The sequence below is a fragment of the Syngnathus scovelli genome, chromosome 13 (assembly GCF_024217435.2).
Source record: "Syngnathus scovelli strain Florida chromosome 13, RoL_Ssco_1.2, whole genome shotgun sequence".
In the NCBI taxonomy this organism is placed as follows: domain Eukaryota; kingdom Metazoa; phylum Chordata; class Actinopteri; order Syngnathiformes; family Syngnathidae; genus Syngnathus; species Syngnathus scovelli.
The window spans coordinates 10,627,216-10,649,966 of NC_090859.1; the positions used below are offsets into that span (position 1 = coordinate 10,627,216).

The 22,751-nt window shown below is 43.4% G+C and overlaps 4 protein-coding genes and 3 non-coding genes across 13 annotated transcripts; 4 read left to right on the forward strand and 3 right to left on the reverse strand.

The window, feature by feature from the left end:
• Positions 1 to 15: 15 nt before the first annotated feature.
• On the forward strand, positions 16 to 86 carry trnag-gcc (transfer RNA glycine (anticodon GCC)). Its single transcript has one exon. It is a non-coding gene; the product is annotated as a tRNA-Gly (tRNA).
• Positions 87 to 388: 302 nt separating this feature from the next.
• Positions 389 to 459, forward strand: trnag-gcc (transfer RNA glycine (anticodon GCC)). The gene has a single exon. It is a non-coding gene; the product is annotated as a tRNA-Gly (tRNA).
• A 177-nt stretch (positions 460 to 636) lies between these two features.
• trnag-gcc (transfer RNA glycine (anticodon GCC)) lies at positions 637 to 707 on the forward strand. Its single transcript has one exon. It is a non-coding gene; the product is annotated as a tRNA-Gly (tRNA).
• Positions 708 to 1,362: 655 nt separating this feature from the next.
• gal3st1b (galactose-3-O-sulfotransferase 1b) lies at positions 1,363 to 3,128 on the reverse strand. Its single transcript, XM_049738968.2, has 2 exons — positions 2,797 to 3,128; positions 1,363 to 2,691 (listed from the first exon to the last, which is right to left on the reverse strand). The coding sequence occupies exons 1-2, from the start codon at positions 2,916 to 2,918 to the stop codon at positions 1,530 to 1,532; spliced, it is 1,284 nt and encodes a 427-aa protein (XP_049594925.1). The 5' UTR covers positions 2,919 to 3,128; the 3' UTR covers positions 1,363 to 1,529.
• A 347-nt stretch (positions 3,129 to 3,475) lies between these two features.
• LOC125980019 (proline dehydrogenase 1, mitochondrial) lies at positions 3,476 to 8,462 on the reverse strand. The gene is made up of 14 exons (XM_049738965.2): positions 8,121 to 8,462; positions 7,320 to 7,528; positions 6,838 to 6,872; positions 6,308 to 6,457; positions 6,185 to 6,249; positions 5,732 to 5,848; positions 5,569 to 5,648; positions 5,418 to 5,499; positions 5,247 to 5,339; positions 5,029 to 5,175; positions 4,785 to 4,960; positions 4,616 to 4,714; positions 4,462 to 4,550; positions 3,476 to 4,135 (listed from the first exon to the last, which is right to left on the reverse strand). The coding sequence occupies exons 1-14, from the start codon at positions 8,460 to 8,462 to the stop codon at positions 3,945 to 3,947; spliced, it is 1,875 nt and encodes a 624-aa protein (XP_049594922.1). The 3' UTR covers positions 3,476 to 3,944.
• Positions 8,374 to 13,379, forward strand: srsf9 (serine and arginine rich splicing factor 9). 5 transcript variants are annotated; one of them, XM_068652862.1, is made up of 5 exons: positions 8,374 to 8,514; positions 10,329 to 10,508; positions 10,670 to 10,866; positions 12,484 to 12,656; positions 12,738 to 13,379. In XM_068652862.1, the coding sequence occupies exons 2-5, from the start codon at positions 10,351 to 10,353 to the stop codon at positions 12,942 to 12,944; spliced, it is 735 nt and encodes a 244-aa protein (XP_068508963.1). In that variant the 5' UTR covers positions 8,374 to 8,514; positions 10,329 to 10,350; the 3' UTR covers positions 12,945 to 13,379. The 5 variants fall into 5 exon arrangements, with proteins under 5 accessions (XP_068508963.1, XP_049594927.1, XP_049594926.1 ...); XM_049738970.1 differs by lacking the exon at positions 8,374 to 8,514 and adding an exon at positions 9,278 to 9,422; XM_049738969.1 differs by lacking the exon at positions 8,374 to 8,514 and adding an exon at positions 9,307 to 9,441.
• Positions 13,380 to 13,591: 212 nt separating this feature from the next.
• On the reverse strand, positions 13,592 to 22,500 carry sgsm1b (small G protein signaling modulator 1b). Of its 3 annotated transcripts, XM_049738960.2 has the most exons (25): positions 22,201 to 22,498; positions 22,065 to 22,108; positions 20,799 to 20,874; positions 20,072 to 20,234; positions 19,857 to 20,009; positions 19,720 to 19,787; positions 19,514 to 19,656; positions 19,327 to 19,458; positions 19,140 to 19,264; positions 19,014 to 19,081; positions 18,790 to 18,953; positions 18,593 to 18,722; positions 18,322 to 18,448; positions 18,198 to 18,262; positions 17,984 to 18,129; positions 17,788 to 17,916; positions 17,542 to 17,718; positions 17,389 to 17,460; positions 15,820 to 16,920; positions 15,543 to 15,667; positions 15,391 to 15,473; positions 15,172 to 15,281; positions 15,016 to 15,112; positions 14,790 to 14,957; positions 13,592 to 14,640 (listed from the first exon to the last, which is right to left on the reverse strand). In XM_049738960.2, exons 1-25 carry the CDS (start codon positions 22,205 to 22,207, stop codon positions 14,552 to 14,554), a joined length of 3,762 nt encoding a protein of 1,253 aa, XP_049594917.1. In that variant the 5' UTR covers positions 22,208 to 22,498; the 3' UTR covers positions 13,592 to 14,551. The 3 variants fall into 3 exon arrangements, with proteins under 3 accessions (XP_049594917.1, XP_049594916.1, XP_049594915.1); XM_049738959.2 differs by having other exon boundaries at positions 19,514 to 19,787; positions 22,201 to 22,500; XM_049738958.2 differs by having other exon boundaries at positions 19,720 to 20,009; positions 22,201 to 22,500.
• Positions 22,501 to 22,751: the final 251 nt, after the last annotated feature.

A 22,751-nucleotide genomic window follows, 5' to 3' on the forward strand; every position in this document is an offset into this window, starting at 1 on the left:
CCACATACCAGAAATGCATTGGTGGTTCAGTGGTAGAATTCTCGCCTGCCACGCGGGAGGCCCGGGTTCGATTCCCGGCCAATGCAACTAAACTTTTCAACATTTTTAACGTCGTTTTAAACTGCAGCTTGGTTTACATACATATAAGGCAACACATGGGTCGGGTAAGGGTTGATATCAGCATATAGGTTAACCCACTCTTACACTTATTAGCTTTAGCTAAAACTTCCTATTCCGAATCAAATTTCTAATTTAAGACGTTTAACATTAGCTGTGGTATGGGGACAGATTTAAGCAGACGTGGTTTCGCGTTGTAATTTCTACTGTCGCGCATTCCTGGATTCGGTTGACTTTAAATACAATGTTGCAACGAGGTTCTCCAAGCCAGGCATTGGTGGTTCAGTGGTAGAATTCTCGCCTGCCACGCGGGAGGCCCGGGTTCGATTCCCGGCCAATGCAGTGCAACCTTTTAATATCTGATTCGGTAAAAAGTAATTATTTTGTGCTGATTTCCTGTAGTTGTGTTTTATACTAAGGAGAAACTTAATAGGCGTTCTAATTTCTACTCTCGCAGTTAACCCCGGCGCATGTCCAGCTTACTTTAAGTTCAGAAAATGTCCTCAGTACATCAGAAATGCATTGGTGGTTCAGTGGTAGAATTCTCGCCTGCCACGCGGGAGGCCCGGGTTCGATTCCCGGCCAATGCAACTTCCTTTTCTTTAGGATCAAGAACTTTATGATGCTAATTTATATGACGCTTTCAGTTTTGTTTTCCTGTGTTGGGTTTTCAAAGTTGAGTGAGAATAATCCAACTGACAAAAGCCTGGCGATGTCTGTCTCTTTAAATGCCATTCTGCCTGCACTGGTGACCAATCAGTGTTGCCACAAATTGCATGTGCTTGTTAGTGGGAGGGAAAGTGAAGCAGGAAGTGTAGTGGAGGGTGAGAAATAATTAGATTTGTTTTGGGCTTTGGTATCATGGTATTAGAGCACTTTTCCTATGCTTGGTGCTTAATTTAGGAGAAATTACATCTTTCTTTGTGCCTGAACTGGGAAAAAGCTCGTTTTGAGTGGACATAATTGGTCGAATTGGTAAGTGTGGATCATTTAATTTTTTTGTCCTTGTCATTCGAATGCATTTAGTATTTTAGCCCATTATACATTATTTAGCCCTTTACACAACTTATATTTATTCTTAATGAAATTAATCAGTTTATTATTTTCATACGCATATTTCATATTTATATTATTTTTTGAAAGCAAAAAAAAACAATTTTTAGAACACTTTTTACTTTTACATTTAACATTTAAATATGACTCACACTATGTTGCCGAAGATATCTGGTAAATTAGTCACGCAACTCCACCTGCAATGTTGTTTAATATCCGCTAGGTGTCAGTGTTTGACCATACATTACCGACACTGACAGTTTAGGTAGTTCTATTTGGATGTCATTTTGACAAATGTTGTAAGATGTTGATGTAAAATGAAAAAGTCCTGATATCGGCCGATTAAATTGCCCAGTCAACTAAATGGCCAGGCCCCAGTAAATAGCATCTTTCAACCACCCCCACAGTCGTGTAAGCCAGAGGCTGACCCCCAAATCAGCCAAGTATTGTATTTCTGGCGTGAGCATCTTCTCACATATGCTCCTCAAGTCGGGATGGATGTCTTTCCTCAGGTTATATCCCAGGATGGACTTCCCTCCCAGGGGCTGCCAGGGCAGAAAGCGTCGGTCTCGAATGTCCGGCGCTTTCACCGCCTCTCCACCTTCCAAGCACAATGTTCTCATCTCGGCATTCCTCCGTCGAAGCTCGGCCACGTCCTGCTTCATCCTCTCTCGCCCGTAGGTCTCCACCTTGTCCCACAAGGTAGCGTTAAAGTGTCGATAGAGCCTCCAGTCGGCGCCATTCCATCCCAAAGCCCGGGCCCTGGACTCCGGGGTCAGACGAGAGACAGACGAGCTCGCCCGAGCGTTAAGTTTGAAGTACAAAATATCCTCCATGCTCCAGCACAGGGTCTCCTTCAGCAGGATCAGCGACTCGTCAAAATATTCCGCAATGAGCACCAGGTGGAACTTTCTGGACAAACCTTGAATGGCCTCTGTCACGTCGGGATGGTCCGCATCCAGATTGTTGTCTGAGCCCAAGTCGAATAAGAGCAGGTTCTTCAGGTAGAAGGCGTTGTAGGCGTGAGCCCTGTAGTAGGTCCGAGGACTCCTGAGGAACTCTTCTAGTTTGTCCTCACCGCTTATGCTCCAGGTGAGGGGCACGGCCCTGTGGTAGTAGTGGAAGGCCGATTCCAGAAGATGAGCCGGGTCACGCAGGATGGTGACGTAGGTGGCGTCGGGTGGCAACAACGCCGCCACCTCCCCTGGGCAGAAGCGCATGTGGTTGCACAATATATTGAAGCACTCGCTACGTCGGTAGCTCTTCACTTGCCACCGGCTGAAGGCCGACGGGTAGAAGAAGTCGTTGCGGCCGTCGGGGAAGGCGAACTTGAGTTTGTTTTTTTCTCCAAAGCGGAAGAGGATGTTGAGGAGTGTGCTGCTGGCAGTTTTGTGTGTCTTCATGAACATGATGTTCACCGAAGGAGAGCACGTGTCCGTCTGGAGCCTTTGAGAAGACCGGGGAAGGTTCTTGTTGAGTGGTTTAGCCATGTTGAGGGGACAGGTGTCATCTTTGGAACTTCTGGAAACCACACAGAGATTCTTCACAGAGATTCCTTTACTGTACCATACATGTTGAATCCAAAACTGCTTATGTTTACTGTGATATTTTTTTCTCCAACATTACCTGAAGTCTTCATGGGTTGGCAACATCAAGCAATATAGTAGAATCAAAATGTGGATCAATAGAAGCCAAAGGATGAGCCCTCCCGTTATATTGGTGCACTTGTTTCCTGTTATGTGCAGCATTTTGATGTCCAATCGGAGAACCTGAAAAAAAAAATAGAATACAAGAATGATTATAGGGAGGGAGAAACTCGAAGGGAGCAACACGAGAGTAACAGGAATGGATAAATGAGACACTGATACGGCTGAGCTCAGTGAAACGCAACCTTCATGTTTACTCTTCAAACATATTTATAGTTGGGAACGGAAAGAGTCACGTTTCACATTATATCAGGTTAAACTGTTCAAATTAGTCAGCAAAAGTTGGTTTGGTTATTCCCATATGGACGTTTTATGTTTCCATTGATAAAACTTGTCATTTAATAATAGATATGCTTTTATTTTGAAATGGGATTAATAACAGTAATCAGACGAGTTACCTGAATATGAGCTCTGACATGGAAGTCAAAAAATCCCGCAGTGACCTCTCAATGTTTATTGATTGGCTATGTCTACAGTAACCAGAATAGATTACCTGAATATGTATCGGGTGTTGGAGTGAGACATGGGGTCAAACAATCCTCCATTGTCCTGTCCATTGATTGGCTGAGAGTGACATATACCACACGCTCCTCTTCCCATATCTTTTCCAAAATTTTATTGTTTCAATCAAAAAAATATTTTACAATTGTACAAAATTGTGATCAACCGGCAAGTGCTGTAAAAGGAGTGAGCACATCCAAAAAGTTAACTTCACTTCCTAATGCATTTTGATTTTGTTCCATTCTTTGGATTTAGTCCAACAAATCTGTACAAGTCCCTGCGTCATTAATCTTGTGCGTGTTACTGACGGCAATAGAACAAAACAATTTAACACTTTACAATGAAGGTACCACTTCCTGTCATTCCACACTTTATCCTAGCATGTTAATTGTTTTTGTGACAAACAAAGGGCCGATGAGGACAATAGTCACTTGTTTATAAAAAAATATGAATGGAGTCTCACAGGTCTGATATAACGTTTCTAACCAGTAAGTAACGCCATCAGCCCAAAATGGAGGTCTATGCTCAAAATGGCGGAATGCCTGGATCAACTGGTACTTCTGCAACTCAGTAGACAGGCTTATAAAATATTTGCCCCCCCAGCAGGCGCCTCTTGAGCTCCTTCCACAGTAGGCTGCGTTCCCGCTGTGACCCCTTCATGAAGCCGCGGTTCTCCTGAGCGCGGCGGGACAGATAAGGGATGACCTCATCCACTGGTCCGTACGGAACGTATTTGTATACCGGGAAACCAGCTTGACCTGAGGACGAAAGTTTTGGTTAAGTCACCGTGATCTCTGAACTTGCGACCAGTGAATCCAGTCATTTGTAACATGGGTTCATGATTGGCTAACGTAAGGCTAGCATTGTAACTGTTAAGATTGGCTAACGTAAGGCTAGCACTGTAACTGTTAATGATAACCTCCTCGGCTACGCTATCTCCAACAGGCCCCTTTATAAGACATCCATCAACTTCTCGTCTGAAGGTGAAACCACTTTGGCTTGAGTGGTCACATAACAGTGTGACGCAATATGGTTGTTTTATTGTTAGTATCAGTGAGGGGCCTAGCTAGAAGTTAGGACATACCTAGCGGGAAGCTGATCTGGTCGCACATGCCGAGCAGCTGTCCAAAGTAGACTTTGTTCTCGGTGGGTGAAAGGCCCATCTGGTTCATCCTGCCGAAGAACATGTGCTGGTTACGCAACGTCAAGATATTCCGAGAGCTGAGAAGGCGACGTACTTCTCCAAAGTGAATTTGACCGTGTCCTCGTTGTGAGTGGCGACCATGATGTTTGATTTGCGACTGTGCTCGATGTCCTCGAGTAGGTACTCCAAACATCTACGAGAAAACCATAGTTAAAAAAAAGTGGTAGGGAAGAGTTCTTGGAGGAACAGGAAGGTTTGCTCACTTGTGATACATCCTGTTGGTGGCCTCATAGTCGGGATTGACGGGGTCTTCGTAACCGATCTCCTCTGCCCGGGCTCGTTCCTGGTACATGTAGGCCCCGCGCACCAGCTTAGCACCAAAGTACCAGCCTTCCCGCCGAGACAGCTCAACGTCCACTGTCACGTTATCGTAGGCCTCCTGGAATCATCTTGGTTTGTCAGCACAGATACTTAAAAGCTATCAAACACAGTAGCAGGACATCTGACCTTCAGGTAGCATTGATACGTGTTGAAGATGATGGGCTTCTCCGTGTTGAACTTCCTTTGCATTTCTAAGGTCAGCCGACTGATGGCGGGTTGGAAGTAGGTCTGCTCGGCGTCCACCATGAGCCGCACGCCGTGTGCCATGGCGTGCTGCATAGAAAGAGCATTGAAATGCTGGAATATTCCTGATCTGAGAAGATGAGTTGATCTGTCCTCCTCACATTGGCCAGCACATCGACTCTTTGCAGCATTCGCTTCATTTGTCGCTCTTCTTCAGCTGTGAATGTGCTCAGCAGGGGCTCAAGCTTCCCCGTCTGTCATACAAAATAATTTCGGCTATTTTAAAAAAATCTTAATTCGAACATTCCCCCTTGCTTCCATTTTAGATTTACCTGAAGGTTTGGCACCATGAGGAGATTGGAGATTTTGGTTGTGTCGTCTATCAAACTGTTCCAGTCCAGCATATCTATGGTTCTGGAAATAAAAATGAATTCAAAAGGAATTAACTGGGATAAATTCATTATTAATTTATTTTCTTCTTACCCTGATAGTCCCAGCTTCTCTCCGGTGAACCAGTTATCAATGTCATCCTGAGCAGCGACACCCATCTTGGTCAAGGTCTCCTAAAAAATACATGTTCTCATGAAAACCAAAATATTCAAATACGCTCACGGATTAATTAGCATGAGCATTCCTCTCCACGCACTTTGAGTTGTTCCGGTTCCAGTTTCTGCTCCAGAGCTGTCATTTCTGATTTCCCCTGCTGGGCTGCCAAGAACTTGAAAAACTGCTTCCATTTGACTAAAACTTCGGAAAACTGGAGCTGTCCGAAGAAAAGACACAAAACAAATATAAAAAAAAATACTGTAATTCTGGTAGCAGCTTTTTCTACTTATTTTTATTGTTGTACAACAAGCTGCTATCTTTTTATTTTGTAAGGGGGTTGATAACACGCCGTGTAAATGAACTTTAAAGTATAATCGTAAAAAAAAAAAAGTTGTGACATACCGCCAAGAGATAAATGGACAATCATTGACTGCCTTAACGAGATGAACTAACATTAGTGAATGAGATAATGCTAATGCTACCAATTTGGTGGCTCAGGGCCAATTATATAAACACATTTGGGTTAATATAGAGAACATTGTGTTCCACTCACAAGGAACTGTGGGCGTCCCAGAGCTGTCATTTTGATGGCCGAGAATCCATCAGTAGAAGCTCCACCTGAAAGTAAAGTCGTATTCATGCTGGAGTCGAAATAAATTCAACTATTTGTTATTACCTGAGGCTTTGATGCAGTTGATGAAAGTTTCCAGCTGGTTATCGCATTTGACCTCGTCGGCATAGAAATACGTTCGGGCGCTAATGACGCCGCCGCGTCGGTCGCCAAACTGCCGATGGGCCCTGTATTTCTTCTCACGGTGATCAGCAGCTATGAGGAAAATATGATACATGAGTGTCAAAGTTCGATGGTATATTGGGGAATTTGTCAAAAAACAAAAATAGTAAAAATAGAATTTTGAATATTATGTTAAAAATTTTCCATGAAAATGAATGGCTAATCAGTTTCAATTATCATGGTTGCACTTCTCATTGACTTAAACTAAAGTGAGATGTGTTTGCTATTTTGGTAAAGACATAATTTACGATATTGCTTCATTCATGTAACCCAAACCAAACTTCTTCTCAGAATCTAGAATGGCCTCATCATCGCAAGCCTCCAAATATAGCCTATCGCTGCAGTATCACGTGTTTGCACGACACAACATACATAGTCTGGACTAACTGTCCAGGAACAGCCCAACAACTCACCTGGGCTTTCTTTCTCGGCCTGAGACACACACGAACTGCAAAAACAAAAAAAGAATCATTACGGATTATGAAAATAACTTATGATAGTAGCTATCAGCATTGTCATTCTGCCAAGTTCTGTTCTGTCTCGTAGGATTCCGACTAGCCAATCGGAAGAGAGGGGTCTGTCCTGGCCAGCCAATAGAACGTCATGTGAGCAAATGATTTGTTTTTGTGCTTAGTGATGCAGGAAGTAGAACATGCGGCTTGTGATAAGAAGTCATTAGAGGAAATAATAGTATGTTATTAACCCTAACCTTAAAATACAAGCATGTTTTTGTTACATCCACTAAGATCCCCCCCCCCCTCCCCACTTTGCTTACATAACTGCATAACTTGCACCACACGGGCGTTTTAATGGGCACGCTTAGTTTCAACCAGCAGCACGTGACCGGGATAAATAAGGAACACATTCCACCGCGTCTAGTCAAACAAGAACTCACTCCATCTCCTTTTTCTCGGCCTCCTCCTGAGTTAGGTCCTCCTCCACGCTGTAGTCTAGCACGGCGCCCACGCCGAACGCCTGGTTCTTCTGGATCAGTGGCTTGATGGCGTTGTGGTCCTCGCCCGCCACAAACTGACCGTAGAAGGTCATCTTCATCATCTTCTCAAAGAGCCACTTACCCAGCACCTTCTTGCTCAGATCCATCAACTGTAAATATGTAATAATGTTGACAAATATGCTTTTCATTATAAGTTAGTCACATATTGCGCAACATGTTATGCATGAGACTGTTCTTGTTGACAATGTTTGCCAAATGGGTGCAACCACTGTTCCTGCTGGGATTTGAAAAGTAGAAACACGTGCATGTTCAAACAAAGGAAACTGAACAACAAAGTGGTCAAGTTTAAAAAAAATCAAAGCCAAGTCAAACTTATCTTTACAATAACATGTTCTATCTTATTGGAAATTAAAATATATAAATTAATACATCATATATTTAAATTATTAGTAATTTGAAAATGCATAGTAGAAACAATCACTCAAATTAATTATAGTAACATTATTTGTTTAACTAAGTTAACTAGTCAGATTCTTGTAAAGTGAATTTTTTTTAATATTTCATTTGAATAAATCATTGATAAAATTAAGTTAAAGTTTTTCTTTTTTTTTAAATCCATTAAATGGCAACAATAAATCAAATGATTTAGTTTAGTGAAAATATAATTCTTATTACAATAATAGAATTAAATTGTTGTGTAGGCTACTAATAAAATCCTAAAAAAAAGTGCGTCTTCCTAACCTCCTTGTTCTTCTCCACCAACATGTCCACGGTGCATAGCTTGAAAACCAGCAGACTCCTGAGCAGCTCCACGTTGTCTTTACTTTTGTAAGCTTCTTCTGTGTTGTTGAAGTCCACGCTGATTTTGCTTTGCGGCTGCCCACCTTGGAAGCTCCTGCCCGGGCTGATGAGCTCCACGGGCTCAGCCTCCACCACGGCGCATCGTCCATCCACCATCTGCTGCTGCTCCTTCTCTTGGGTGGACGCCGCCGTGGACCTGCACCTCGTGGCCGAGAAGCAGCGCAGCTTGCCAGCCTTGTTGGCCCGGACGAGAGCGGGGAGGATCCTGCTGGAGCACGACATTATTTTCGTCTGTGCGGGATGGAACTGGCACGTTCTGTTTGCCTTTTACTTGGCAAGTTGCATAATGTTCTTCTCAAAATGGGGGTGGTCCCTTCATGGTCGGACATGTTATATAATGGCAACATCCCTCCCACCCTCTTAAAAATAACCAAAGCTTCAAATGACGTCAAAAAGTAAAACTTTATACACACGTTTACCCTTCGGTGTTATATGACATCAGCAAGTAGTAGTTAGTTGTTTTTTTCCTGAATAAAACCTTAGTTAAACACGCCAATTCATTTGAAGACCGGCATTCTCGAACAAAAATAACATCTGCAATTAAAATAGATGAATAAATAGAAAATAAAGTTAGTGGTTCCCTCAGGGGAAATCAAAACTACCAGATTGCAGCAGCGTAAAATCGTAAACACGGGTAAAGATTATAATTCATTCATCTATTTCACTACTATTTCCTGATCGCGGGGTTAGAAATAAATAAAGAAATGCATCACAGACTCCCAGTGGGGCTCCATATGTCGGTAAAGAGAAACAAAACTAATATTAAAATTTGAAGTTACAAAGTTAATAAAACGGAAAATTATGCAAACAATTTTATTTGTCGTGACAAAGGTATTGTGTATACTACCCAAGTAATTTTTTATTTATACCTCAAATTAAGTATATTGTGTTAGCACTTTTGGCACTACTGGTATTTTATACCAATAATCAAACGATTAACTAAACGATAAAATGTGTCGTTTTGATTCAGCACTCTCCGTTTTTTAAACAAAAGCTGCCCCTGACGAGGGTGGCAGCACTGCGTGAGCGTTGACGTCCATCCACCAAATATGAGCTGTAGAAGAAGAGCGGTCCCTTCTCATTTCCGCCTGGAATGAACCGTAGAAGAAGTCAGTGGCGCTCTTGTGCTAGTCAAGGCTGCTAACTAGCTATCTGACACGGAAGCGTGTCAAATCGTAAAAGGTGGGGTTCATTCTAAACGGTAATTACTCAACATGTAAAAATGTATTTTATTGTTGTGTAAACTAACGGTGTACGAATTGGTAGGTTCTCTCGTTACTCAAATAAGACGCTAGGTCGAATTAAAAAAAAGCAGTTACACGAACAATACAGGGCCTGCACTCGCGCCTCGCCATTTGCTTTTGTGTTATTTTCGGACGTTTTTCTGTTTCTATTTTATGCGCGCTTTTTGAAATGTGAGGCTACTTTTAGCACAAAGCGACGCGAGCATGAGTTTATTTGTAAGCCACGCCTCAAGCCTGGCTAGGCCGACGTCTTTTTGTGAACGTGTCGGCCATAGCCACGTTTATTGAGCACCCAGTCAAACATTTACCACGTCTCAGTTTCTTCTCGCATTTTATTCATTTCACGTTAAATTTGTAAATGCTACATTTGTCACTCCTTCTGCTGTAATTTCTGACATCGCCCCACCCAAGACTCATGACCTTTTAATGCTTTTAATGATTGTGTTCTGAGTTAATTTGACTTGTAATTAACTTTGGACTTTGGCCCATTTTGTGGTTCAACAGTTCATGTATTGCTAGTTAATGCTTAAAGGTGGTGATTATTCACTCTTTACCCAAACCAGGAAACCTGGTGAGTCAATTTAAATTCATTAACATAACCCATAATCAAAAATAGTCTCAAGTGATGTGCTGTGTTTTAAAACTTTCAGGTCTGAACTCTCCCCCTTGTCCTGAGCTCTTCATCCAATCACACAAAGCCTTGTTTTCATTTCATTTTTATAATCTGTGACTAAAATAAGGAATTGGAGGACTGGACTAGCATTAGGATAGCAACTACTGCTACAAAGTTAATAAGTGAACTTAAAGTCAACAGGTCCCCTCCATTCCCTCTCTGTGTCAGCAGCAGTGCATCTTTTTCCTTCACCATGTCCGAGGGCCGGATCTATGTCGGGAATCTTCCTATGGACGTCCAGGAGAGGGACATCGAGGATCTCTTCTACAAATATGGAAAAATCCGTGAGATTGAATTGAAGAACAACCGAGGCACTATCCCATTTGCCTTTATTCGATTTGAAGACCCACGGTGAGTTTTGGGGATGGATCCAGCTTCATCCTCATTGGGTTTCTTTTTTTTTTTTTTTTTTTTTAATAGTAGCACCTCAAGTGACTCCCAACAGGAAGTGGATCCTCAACAGTCGGCAACCGGCCCACCACGGTAAAGAGTTCTGTGCTCTCTTCTCTTAGGGATGCAGATGATGCGGTCTATGGAAGGAATGGATATGGATATGGAGACTCCAAACTGCGTGTGGAGTATCCTCGATCCTCTAGTAAATTTAATCCAATGGGAGGAGGAGGAGGTGGTGGTGGTGATAGAGGAGGCGGACCCAGAGGAAGATTTGGACCCCCGACACGGAGGTCTGAATTCCGTGTTGTAGTGACCGGTAGGTGGACATCTACAGTTCTAGCCCATTACTAGTAGCCCTTGGATGTCAAGTGGACCTCTAGGAAGTGGACTTGCAGAGTCTCAGGTGTCTCTTGCCCTGCCATGGCGGACAACAGGAAATGGGACTTGTGGTTAGAAGTCAGCAATTGCAGGAACTCGTGTCTAATGGCGGACCGACTGACTAAGGGACGAGTAGGATGCAAGGCAAGAATTGTTGGCAGTGTGTTCCCCCTTGGCCTTCAGTGGCGGACGGGAGGATAGCGATCAAGCATTCGGACGTCAAAAGTCATAGTCAGGCGGAAGGTCAAAAAGGGACATCCAAGGTCACTGGCAGATATTTTTCTTTCAAGGCGGCATACAGGGACTAAGAGGAAAGTGGATTTACAGTCACTGTCAAGTATTCTTTTATGGCGGACCGCAGGACAAAAGGACTGGTAGAAAAGTGGACATTCAGAGACGGATGGTTCTGGCTCCCATGGCGGACTTCAGTGTGAAGGGACTTAGAGAAACCCTTAAATCATAAACACATCCTTCTTGCTTGCTCTTTCGTGGCGGACTGGAGGAGGAAAGGACTTTGTGGACGTATAGCGATTTGTCACCCTACTCAAATGCAGACTTCCTTGGTCCTTAATGGCGGACTGGAGGACAAAGGTTCGATAGATTTCACAAGTCAGTCACGATTGCTTAAGCTGGACTGAAGGATGAGCCCGGTATAAAGGAGGACATGCAGAGTTATCAGCAGATGGAAGGGACAGGTAGATGGATGTCCAGGGTTGTAGTCAGATAATTCTTTCTTGGCGGACTGGAGGACTAAGGCACGAGTAAAAGATGTCATAAATCATACGCGGACCGTTGTGTTAACGGTGGGCCGAAGAGACTACTGGGAATCTTTGGCGGAGCTTTTTCTTTCATTCATAAGAATAGTGTCCTATATTTTGTGTGGGTATTTGACTTTCATGATAGAGAGGACATCAGAAGAAGCTGGACATCATGAATCATAAGTAGATCCTAAAAATCGCGGACTGAAAGACAAAGGGCCCACTAAAAACATGAGCGCACAAAGTCTTAGGAAATGGTTTCCTTCCCTGATGGCGGACTGCAGCTCAAGGGGACAAGTAGAAAAGTGGATTGCAGTCATTGACGTTTCTCAAGGCGGGCTGCAGAATGAAGGCACTTGTTGGAAGTCATAAAATTTTAGGCAATCACTCTCATGGCAGACCAAAAGACAGGGACTAGTAGACGAATGCCCAAATCAAAGGCGGGTCTAACTGATGGCAGATTGAAGGAAGTTGTGTGGCAGACCGGAAGGTCAAGGTGACTTAAATGGAGTTCACATTGGCCAGAGTTACTGAAATCTGCATAATCACCATACCAGTGACTGGTAGGTCTTAATTTTATCCTTATCAATCTTAGCTTTTAACCCTTTGTACTTAAGGTCTTTACAGTTGTCCCTAAATGTCAAAGTTCAATCCTGTTTGATAATTTGGTAGTTTCAAGGGTTAGTCAGCATTCTTGTAGGGCCTCACTTGAGTAGACAAACACCCCCAAATGCGGTTGAGTAGGAAGTTCTTCTTTTAGACCTTTTTAGTTTCATAATCAGTGTTTGCCATCTCAGGATTACCACCAAGTGGCAGTTGGCAGGATCTGAAAGATCACATGCGCGAGGCAGGCGACGTCTGCTTTGCCGACGTACAGCGGGACGGTGAGGGCGTGGTGGAATTCCTCCGCCGAGAGGATATGGATTATGCATTACGCCGACTGGATCGCACAGAGTTCCGTTCTCACCAAGTGAGTGGAAGACCCCGTGATACGCCGCCCCCTCCGGCCTCAGCCACTGGAGCACACATTCACTGTTGTCCTCGTTTGCAGGGTGAGACCGCTTACATCCGCGTCTACGAGGATAGGGGTACCCCCAACTGGGGTCGCTCGCGGTCCCGCTCCAGATCCAGAGGCCGCTTTTCCCCGCCCTACCGAGGATCGCCGCCGCCACGCTACCAGTCCCCTCCACGCATGTCACGCCATAGTCCACCTAGGAGATCCTCCAACCACAGCCCGCCGCCTCGTCACTACCGCTAAAGGCCCAGGATTCATTGAGGAAATCAAGGAGAATTCTCTCTTGATTTTGATTCGTTTTTTTACCGCCGCCGTCGTAAGACTCGTTGTTTCTTGCTGCATACATTCCATGGCTACTCCCTTTGATTTTGTTTGTTTAATTTTAGAACTCTCGCGTCTTGTCTCTAAGTGGAATTTTGATCCATTTGATGCACGTAGTAAATGTTGAAATTAGTTTTTGTAATGTTAAAGCATCAAACAGTTTTGCAGCTTTACCTTATAAAATTTTTTCATGAAGAGTCTGATGTTAAAATTCTGATTTAGTACAAGTTGGTCAAACTTCAATTTTTGACTGCATGCCGTATTGTTTTTTTTTTTATGTAAGTGTTTGACTGAAGTAGGTGAAATTATCATTTTGTGTGAATCTTTTCTCTTCAAATAAAATCTTAATTTACCCTACTGTGACTTTATCATTAAATCAAAACTTAATTTTACTTTGTCGATGTCATGCGGCTAGACCTTTGGCAAATTTGTCCAGGAAACGTTGAATTTAAAATGCCACTGGATTAAAATTTAATCAGCTTCCTCATGTGCAGTACCTGAGCAAAAAAAATCTTTCATTGAAGGCCATAGTTAGTTACCATTCAACCAACAAAACGAGGCACGCAAAATGCAAAATAGAATATTTTAATTCACAATAAATAAATTCTAACAAGTTACATTTTCAAGACAGAAAAAAAATAAAATTTTGTCTCCAGTGAAATTTTTTTTTCTGAGCTTTGTTCATGGTCAGGTGAAGCCCATATATATCGACATTGTATTGCATTTAATAAATGTGCTAGCTTTGTACAATGGGTCTCACATTGTATACAGCAATTTTGACAGAAGGAGCACAGCAATTCACAACACTGGGGCGCTTTGGCGGAACACATAAGCAATGATCATGAAACATTGATGACACCAAACAAGCTTTGGAACTAATTGGGAGCCACTGAAATACTTTGGGACAGCATTGACCGGTTAGTCTAAGCAGCGATATTTATCTGGCATGAAATGTTTTGAAACAACTTACAATTAAGTCATCTACCCAGACCCTAATGTGGACACCTGAATCTATCATATTTTATTTGGTTAAAAGCCTGGTGGGCAATCTTTAAAATGAATTGTGGAATGATGTTTTTGCAGATAAGCAGTACCAACACAGAAAGATGTGTGCTTCTGATTTAAAAGCCTTAAAGAAACATTTAAAGCACCAAGGATATTGTACAAACTCAAGACTTTCCGTGTTTGTTTCTTTTAGGTATCCTGAAACCCAACAAAGCAGCACAAGACATTAGTAAGGTATGACTGAAAAAAAAAATGAAACTGTATCCCTGAAAAGAATGGCAACATTTAAGGCAAAATTAACATCCTGAAGCTGTTTCAACAAGGGTACATTCACAATGTGAACAATAACACTTTAAAAAAAAAAAAATCAATATACTGGCCTTTATCGTCTGCCTCAATCGAGATAGGAGCAACTGAAAGTTTTGAACTGACAATCAAGTTAAACCACTTACTGCAATTTTACCCCGTTTTTGTTTTGTATTGTTATTTAAAAGAAAATGGCAAAAGAACAATCGAGTCCAGAATCACTTGTTTTCGATGAGCGTCTGGACTTTGTGGACCAAGTCCCGAGCCATCGTCAGGACCCGTGGGATGTCGTGTCGCTCGGCCATTTCTGAGAAGACAGAAAGGTTGTGGGGGGGGGGGATAAATAATACCAAATATAAAAATAAGAAATATTTATAATCCTAATAAAATGCTAATTGTGTCATCCAAAAGAATTTACTCCAAGCATACCTACTTGCTCAACTCATAAGATATTACCATTGAAAAACTTGATGATGTCAGTGAAGTCCATGTTGTTCTCCAAGATGATGTCCCTGTACGTTTCCACCAGGGCCAGCGCGATGAAAAGCACAAAATGCTCAGAGGTGGTGTACGCTGCCGACCAGATGGTCTCCCACACAGAGAAAACGTCATCGTACACCATTTCTAGATCGACAAACCTTGGTTAGCTCAAGAACAACATCAAAAGTTTCGTTGACGTTACCTCTTTTAAAATCCAGCAGGAACCATCGGTAGCAGAAGTAAAAGTGAGTGTAGTCACCGTTCTGCTGCATCAACTCAAACAGCTCACAGTCCAGGATCTAGTGTCCGTCAAGAAATGAGAACAAATCCTGCACGTTTTAAACAAAATGCGGATTACCTGAATGAGCGAACGCATGCTGGCAAAGTGAGAATCCATAGCGCCCCCGTGTGGAAAGTTCAGGTTCATCCTTTTCATCAGTTCTGTGAAGCAGCTGAACGCCATCACCTCTAGTTCAGCCAAATAAAGTGATTCCAAAATTGAACCTCTAACTTCCAACAAATCGTAAGGTTGGACGACAAAATGTTACGAGCGTAATAACTATTAAAAAACACTGACCGTCATCCAGAATCACCAGCAGGGGAGCTAGTATGTCGCACATGCCCTGGACGTAACCCATGTCCAAGTGTTGCCACACGTAGCTACAAAACAGTTAAGCGAGTAAAGACAATTGCAAAAAAAAATAAATCTAAAATTGTAGTCTTTGTTACCTGCACATGATATTCCTCAACTTATCCAGGTTTTCTTGAGTGAAGTACCAGTATGTGCGGTCACATCGTCGGACGTCTTTGTCAATACGATGCAAGTTGATTAGGTACATATCCATGATTTCTTGCTGCCAGTGGGTTAAAAAAAAAAAAAAAAGGTCAGCAGGTTTAGTTTATTAAGTGGAACCACAGTGTATAATCCAAAATGGCGGATGTGTTCACGACTAGCATTTTGTTTTGTCTCCGATTGCATGACGTAATGTAAATGGTTCAAACTTACAGAGTATATTTGTTGAGCTGTGGAGTCCTCCTGTTTGGACTCTGTGACCACCTCGGAAGACTCTGGTGCGGTTAACTCGTTTTCCACATCAGGCTCGTCTTCAGACAATCCTGCGTCGGTGTCCTCAGGACTGGTGTTGGAAGCGATGTCTAGGACAAGGTCTTCGCGTGCTAGCTTGGCTCTCCGAGCCAGATATGCTGGCGGGGAGGCTAGGTTAGTTAAGGGCCTTGTGTTCAGTTCCTCGACGTTCAGGCAGGCCACCCCGACAGGGATGTCCTCCATCTCCAGGGCAGAGGGAGAGTCCTCAGAATCCGGGGACTGCCTGGGATGGGACGATAGCGAAAGGCTTCCGCGGGATGCCGACTGTAGAGCGTCAAGTACTTGTCGGACTGGTGAGTTTGATACGCCAGACACATTTCTGGCTTCGGACGATCCTGAATCTGCCGACTCAGCATTGTCTACCTCTAAGAGACAGGCAGTCAACAATTGCGAGCGCAGGTTGTTAAACGTTTCTTCTTGTTCAAAACCTTCCGGATCTCTACCGATTGTCGCAATTTCATTCATTTCAGAAGAATCCTTTTCTTGAGCTCTTCTATTTTGTGCTTGAAGAGTTTGTCCGAGTGGTGGAGCTTGGAAATACTTATTCTGAATCTCCTTTTCCAGACGAATAACATTAGTAGTGTCTGGTGGGACTCTTGCGTCAACGATCGCATTTGCCGTCTTTTTGTTTTCCGCTTTTTCCTCAGATTCTAAGAGCTCAATTATCCCAGCAGCTTCATTCCTATCCATCTTGTCACTTCCTAAGAGACTGTCCTTTGGCACCGACTCAAGTACATTGACCGTGCCTGGCAGTGATTCAGCTGTAGTTTCCTCACTCAAGACGTCCGATGGCTTCACCGACTCCTGAGAGGGTCCCGATGAATTAGCTGGCTCAGTTAAAAGAAGGTAGCTATCGCAGGCTGATGGTGGTGGTTTCGTCACATCCACTTTGGATAAGTTGCTGGACCCGGAAGGACCAGCTGAGATGTCCTTTACTGGACTATTGTGCTCTATTTGATCTTCAGGTCTTGTGGGATCCGTAGTTTCAACTGATACAAAAACCTAATGAATGGAAGAAAGGGGAATGACTAAATGCTAACCTGAAATGCTAAGGTAAATGTTCAATTACAGACTGTTATGAAATTATGCATCGTACGTCAGTGCTCAAGGTACAAATTTGTCCCCATGTACTAATTCTAATGGTTATTACTATGGTTGTCATTTATTGAAGTGAAGAAACTGCTCTGCTAATATGCGAAAGTCGTTCCCAAGTTCTGGTAATTGTCCCAGATGGGAGCTTTAAAACGGCTTTTATTAGGCAGTGTAGCAAAACAAATCTGATGGCTTCTATTAAATCCAAATATTAAGTCTCTGGAGTGCCTGCCTGCACAATCAAGTGTGAAATTAAATCTTTTGTTTGCTCCCATTTCTGAAAATGGCTGCGGTAATGTTGGACGTGATGATTAGCAAGTAAGTTTTAAATAGAGCTTCCTGAAAGTAACGCACCCTTGTGTCGCATTTAAATCTTACCGGTACACCACTACTGCTTGAGTCACTCTGCGATTGCGTATTCTGTGGATCCGAGCTGCTGCATAGTGATGACTGGCGTGATAAGACAAAAAAAAAAAAGTTGTATCAGAAAAGTTCCAAGGTCACTGTTGGGTTCCTCTCGTGTCAACTTACATCTGTGCTAATGGTCGAGTCCTGCTCCACCACTGGCGCTTGTTCGACACTGTTGCCGGACAAACACCTGGCGAGGGCCTCTGCGTGTTTCTCACGCTCCCTCTGTTGGACAATGGCCTCGCAGCCTTGCCATTCTTTCATGGTCTGCTCGTACATGAGCCGCATCTGCTCATCAATCTGAACCACAGAGAATATTTTAAAAAAATGCAGCATCCATGACATTTTGAAAACTAAAAAAAGAAATACCTCCAGCCTGCTTTTCTCAGTCATTGTGAAACGGTAATGTCCTAACAGGAAGGGCCAGACTTCTTTGCGTAGAGAAGGTGCCACACCTCCAAAGTAGACCAACCTGTATATCTCCAGCTCTTCAAAGGCCTGAAATTAAATTCAGATTTCTTTGTGATCCCACTTCACCCATTTTTGTCTGTCCTGTAACTCTTACAGAACTGTCCTGGAGAAACCTGGCCCAGACGTCAGCAGAGAGACCCCCCTGTGCATTCGAGGGCACATCAGGGAAGACTATGGTGGTGTTGACCAGAGCGGAGAGGTGGGTGCGAACTGTGGACAGGTGACGACAATACGCCAGCCCTGGAGTTGAAAAAAAAAACTATGAGAACTGTTGTAGTCATTAAGATCCGAGTGAAACTTGCACTCACATCCATAAAATGCACGGGAGATGATCTGGTACTTCATGGTGTCACAGAGGAGCTTCAAAGGAGCCCTGATCAATTACATGAGATTCACTATAAGAACTTTATTTGGATAGGAGGAACTGGTCACCTTTCTTGACTGCAGCCACTTGGCAGAGAACTATCGGATGATCCTGTCTGTGAACAAGAGGAACCAGAGGACGTCCTGGGTGTTGGTTGCCACATGTTTATACCCTGGTCCATCAATTCTAAAGGCACTGCAAAGAACGGCAGACATGAGTGAACAGTTGTCCATAGATTTCTGCCAAAAGATACAAAGTCAAGTAGCTCGTGATTCAGCGGCCATCTGTGTCTCCTAGACTAATTTCGAGTTACTCAGTTCCTCGATTGTGGACACTTACTGAACTCCATTTGAATCCCAGGAAAGAGGATCCGAAACACGTAATCCGTTGCCTCGTCATCCTCTTTATCAGACACCGAGTCGCATGAGCTATGCGGGCTCCTCCTGCGCAATTTGGGGAAAACCTTTCCCTATGTATGAAAAGAAACCATTTCATCCATGTACATGACATCCAAGAAGTAGTCACTAATGGCCGACCTTCCCCCTCTGATTCCAAAGCGGTGGGTCCAGCTGGCCGTGAGGAAGAAGGCCCGTCTCCAAGCAGGTGAGAAACTGGAGCAGGTGGCCGCCTTTGGGGAAGTGCAAAGGGGGTCTCTGGATGCCATCTTGGCTCACCAACACGAGGGTTCCACCACTGTTCACTGGGATGCAAGGTCCTAAAGTTAATGTCGATTAACACTAGAAGATGAAAAATCAATTACCTTGCTGGTGACAGTGGAGATATACAATCTCCTCCAAGCGAATTGTCATGGCGAAATCCCAGTAGACACTGTGTGTGAGGGGGAGATCTTTAATCTTTATTGGACCAACCCACGGTTAGGCCTTACCTCTTCTCAGAATCCAGCTCCCCCACATTGCCATTCATTAGCTGATTGGGCGTCCATTTTAGTGTCATCAGCTCTCCCGTTTGATGCAGCGAGAGGTAGCCCGGAATGGCCTCCATGTCGTCCCTCTGGAGAGGCACAGTAGTAACATGGATCTGGATCTCATGGGATCGCGGGAAGGCCGACATACCGGCTGCACCAGGACGTTGTTCTTTCCAAACAGCAAAGTGGTTCTGGAGTTTTGGTGCAGCGATTCCACATACTCTCTCGCCCACACCAAAGGGCGATCGTCCATGCTGCCACTGGACTGCCTCTTTTGAATCTATTAAAAAGGAGGATTAGACGCTTAAGTGGAACTGAGTGGATTGCTAACTAACCAGGGCAGGCCTCCTGGAGGGGGAGTCCTGTCGACAATGGCCACTGTGGATGCGGTGCCTCTGTACCAGCTCGTCGGCGGACGGGTCTGTCCAGAAATGGTCAGCGGTCTTCACTTGGGTGTACTCCAAAGCACAGGGGCCGACTGTAAGGTCAAAGAACGTGTCACAAAAATGTCTATCTGCTGTATAACGTCGACTACCATTACCCAAAAGTGAGGCAAGAATTTGTCCATCCACAGGATCCATCAACATGGCTTCCTTCTCATAAAAGATACTACGGGGGGAAAAAAAGAAAATGGCTGGATCATTGTGATGCGTCACAGGTACGTTTGCATATCGATACCTGGAGTTCTCCACTAAATATAGAATGATCTTGTCCAGGAGCTTCTCCAGAAGAGCCGTTCGGATCCACAAGTGTTTGAGTGCCTGAGGCGGAAGGTTGTTCAACTTGGACCGGCGACTTCGCTCAATGCCCTGCGAGGAATTGTTCTGTTTGCTGGAAGACACGTTAAGGTATAAGCGCCATGCGTTCATTGCCACTCATACTGCTTAGTTCACCTGTTTTCCAGAAGTTGCTCCAGCTCTTGGACCTTGTGACAAAGTTGCTCTGCGGGCGTGAAGCTTTTAGCCACTTTCATGAAGAGCGCTGCCACTTTGTTGCTGCACAGCAGTCCCGCGATTCGTCGCTTTAACCCGTGCAACACACAGGCTTCCACCACAGCTACAGACACAATTTTATCACTGCAGTGGTTCCTTGACCAAAAAAAAAAAATCTAGACCCTCAAATTTAAATTAAGTTCCACGCTTGGTCACAGAACAAACTAAGTCAATATGCCGCAGTATTAGATGTGATTTCTTAACTGCACGTCAAAAAAAAAATAGGTGAAAGGGAAGCACAGGTGGCACAATGAACCAAAACACTGTTGCTAGGATATGAGAGACGTGAATTCACACACACACACACCTCACACCTGGTTAGCATTAACACCTCCGAGGGGTGTTATCCGACTATTGTACAAAATTCTTGTCTGGCCACCTATTGCGAAAGAACCTCAGTTACTTAACGGAGAAGTGCTTGTAAGCCATTTAACTGGCAGCGCTATTTTAATTAATTGTCACAGAGCGGAAGTAATTACACGTTCAACCTAACAAAAAATACACGAGAGGGTTAAAAGCTGCCGAGTGCACGTATTGTGTAATAGGACCCGGTTATAACGGTAAGGATGCTTTTTCCATTGCCATCCTGTCGTGAGAATGTTCCATGAAAATATGCAAACTTGTCTACCACAGAATGAGACGATGTGGCTGCTGTCGGCGTGCACAAATTTCCTCGTCACCGCCTCCTCCATGATCTGTTTCACCTGCAGGAGAGAAACATCAACGCTCATTCATGGCCCTCAAGCCACTGCGGCTCCATCAAATCAGTCTCTTATAGCTTTCCAGGATGCTGTGTTAATATCGTTTTCAAAATGGAGAAACCAATGATGGACATTATTCTGACCTTGACAAGCGCCTCAAATTATAGCCACAATGTTTAAATGCGGCAAGTTGGATGATTCTGCTGTGCAAATCCTGACTAGAACCCTCAAAGCATTCAAAAAGGTACAGTATGTATTCAATTTTATATTACTGTATTTTGTTTCACGCCACTCCAAGTTTACATTTAGTTAGTTCCAAACCAAACATTTAAAACAAACCATTTATGTTTAATCCCATTAACATGTTAACAGTTAGCATAGCTAGTTGAATACAAACAGTGGAGCAACACATGTAGACAGATACTCACCGTTATAAATGAAACATGACTAAAAGGGCACATCAGATGGAGCAGCACAATGAATTATATTGCAGCATTAAATTATGATACTCAGACTGTTATATTCTTCACGTTGTATTTGTGTTATTACTGTTTCTATCAAGTTTTTTTCAGGAGAAAATATATATTCTGTGTGTGGGGGGGGGATGATGCACATGTTAGACTTCTTTGTGGCATTAAATATAATAAAATATAGTAAATATAATATAAAATATAATTAAAACTGAGCATTTTTTTGGCATGTTGACCATGTTTTCCCCCACCCAAAACGGTTATATCCATGTATGGTATATAAAATGCAAAAAAAAAAAAGCAGCCCCTCCTTGTGCGTATGTTTGAGATGCAATGAGTCACAGGTGAGGGGGAAGTACCGTGCTTTCTCACTTGGGAAGAAAAAAAGAAAAAAAACAGCCATGTTTTCCCTTTCTCTCTCTCTCTTCTATCGCTCCCATCTATCTATCTATGGGGAATCAACACTGAGATGATTAGTCTGCTGTCGTTTCAATGCAAAGCTGACTAAGAACAGAAAAGCCACCATAATTTACATGGCAATAGAATCGAAATGGAAAATGGTGCGCGCGCGCGCGCCTGTGTGTGCGCGCATCATCAGCACCGTCGTCATCACCAGCATCATCACCATCACAGCTATATACGGTGTGCATTCTTTTTTAGCACCTCCGCCGATTTAAGTGATAGTAAAACGTTAAGATAAATCCAATAAAAAACACAACGCACCTCTTTTTTCACACTGCGCAGCAATTTCTGACGAGTCTCCTCTTCTGTCACGACAGATCAACAATCAATACAGCATGTGTGTACATTTAGGCAATGATCATCTTCGATGCATAATAAAAAGGATAATAAGGCTTACCTCCCATGGCTGCAGGTTGCACGCGCTTTCTTAGAGGTCAACACTGTCCCCAAAAAAATAAAAAGCGTACTCCGTGTTCCTTTGCGACTAAATTAAACCTATGTGCTACCTCTCCGTCGACCAACACCCCTTTAAAGCTACAGTAGCCCCCCGATAAGCGGTCGTGCAGCGCGCGGGCGCGGGGGGGTTGTTTTGCAGCATGCACGGGTTGGGGGTTAAGAAGCTGCTCATGCCGTCTCATTAAGCAGAGTCGTTGCAATTTTCCTAATGAAGTGGCGCGGGGATGCCACGCAACTGCAACAAGGCAATCTCAGTTCTCAGTATTGTTTTAGAATTTATTGTGCAACCACAGCAAGTGCAAGATGGTGATGATGATAAAAATGGGACTCAAGAATATATATGTTCCCTATTTTTCAGGGACGATGGATGAACATAAGGGAGCCAATTCATAAACACTTTGAACGGGCAGTATTGACAAACTATTTGAAACTTCTCAGCTCCTCTGTACAGCACTAATATTCATTTCAGGAGGAGTTGATTTCAGATACTTT

Coding starts and splice junctions, on each gene's coding strand:
- sgsm1b (XM_049738958.2), bottom strand. Junction 17,461..17,541: donor ACTCGACCATTAGCACAGAT/GTAAGTTGACAC, acceptor TTATCACGCCAG/TCATCACTATGCAGCAGCTC. Junction 14,958..15,015: donor CCTGCTGGATTTTAAAAGAG/GTAACGTCAACG, acceptor TTGTCGATCTAG/AAATGGTGTACGATGACGTT.
- srsf9 (XM_068652862.1), top strand. CDS start 10,351: ATGTCCGAGGGCCGGATCTATGTCGGGAATCTTCCTATGGACGTCCAG. Junction 10,509..10,669: donor ATTCGATTTGAAGACCCACG/GTGAGTTTTGGG, acceptor CTCTTCTCTTAG/GGATGCAGATGATGCGGTCT. Junction 12,657..12,737: donor CAGAGTTCCGTTCTCACCAA/GTGAGTGGAAGA, acceptor CCTCGTTTGCAG/GGTGAGACCGCTTACATCCG.
- gal3st1b (XM_049738968.2), bottom strand. CDS start 2,918: ATGCTGCACATAACAGGAAACAAGTGCACCAATATAACGGGAGGGCTC. Junction 2,692..2,796: donor CCAACCCATGAAGACTTCAG/GTAATGTTGGAG, acceptor TGTGGTTTCCAG/AAGTTCCAAAGATGACACCT.
- LOC125980019 (XM_049738965.2), bottom strand. CDS start 8,462: ATGTCGTGCTCCAGCAGGATCCTCCCCGCTCTCGTCCGGGCCAACAAG. Junction 6,458..6,837: donor GGCCGAGAAAGAAAGCCCAG/GTGAGTTGTTGG, acceptor TTTTCCTCATAG/CTGCTGATCACCGTGAGAAG. Junction 6,250..6,307: donor CAACTGCATCAAAGCCTCAG/GTAATAACAAAT, acceptor CTTTACTTTCAG/GTGGAGCTTCTACTGATGGA.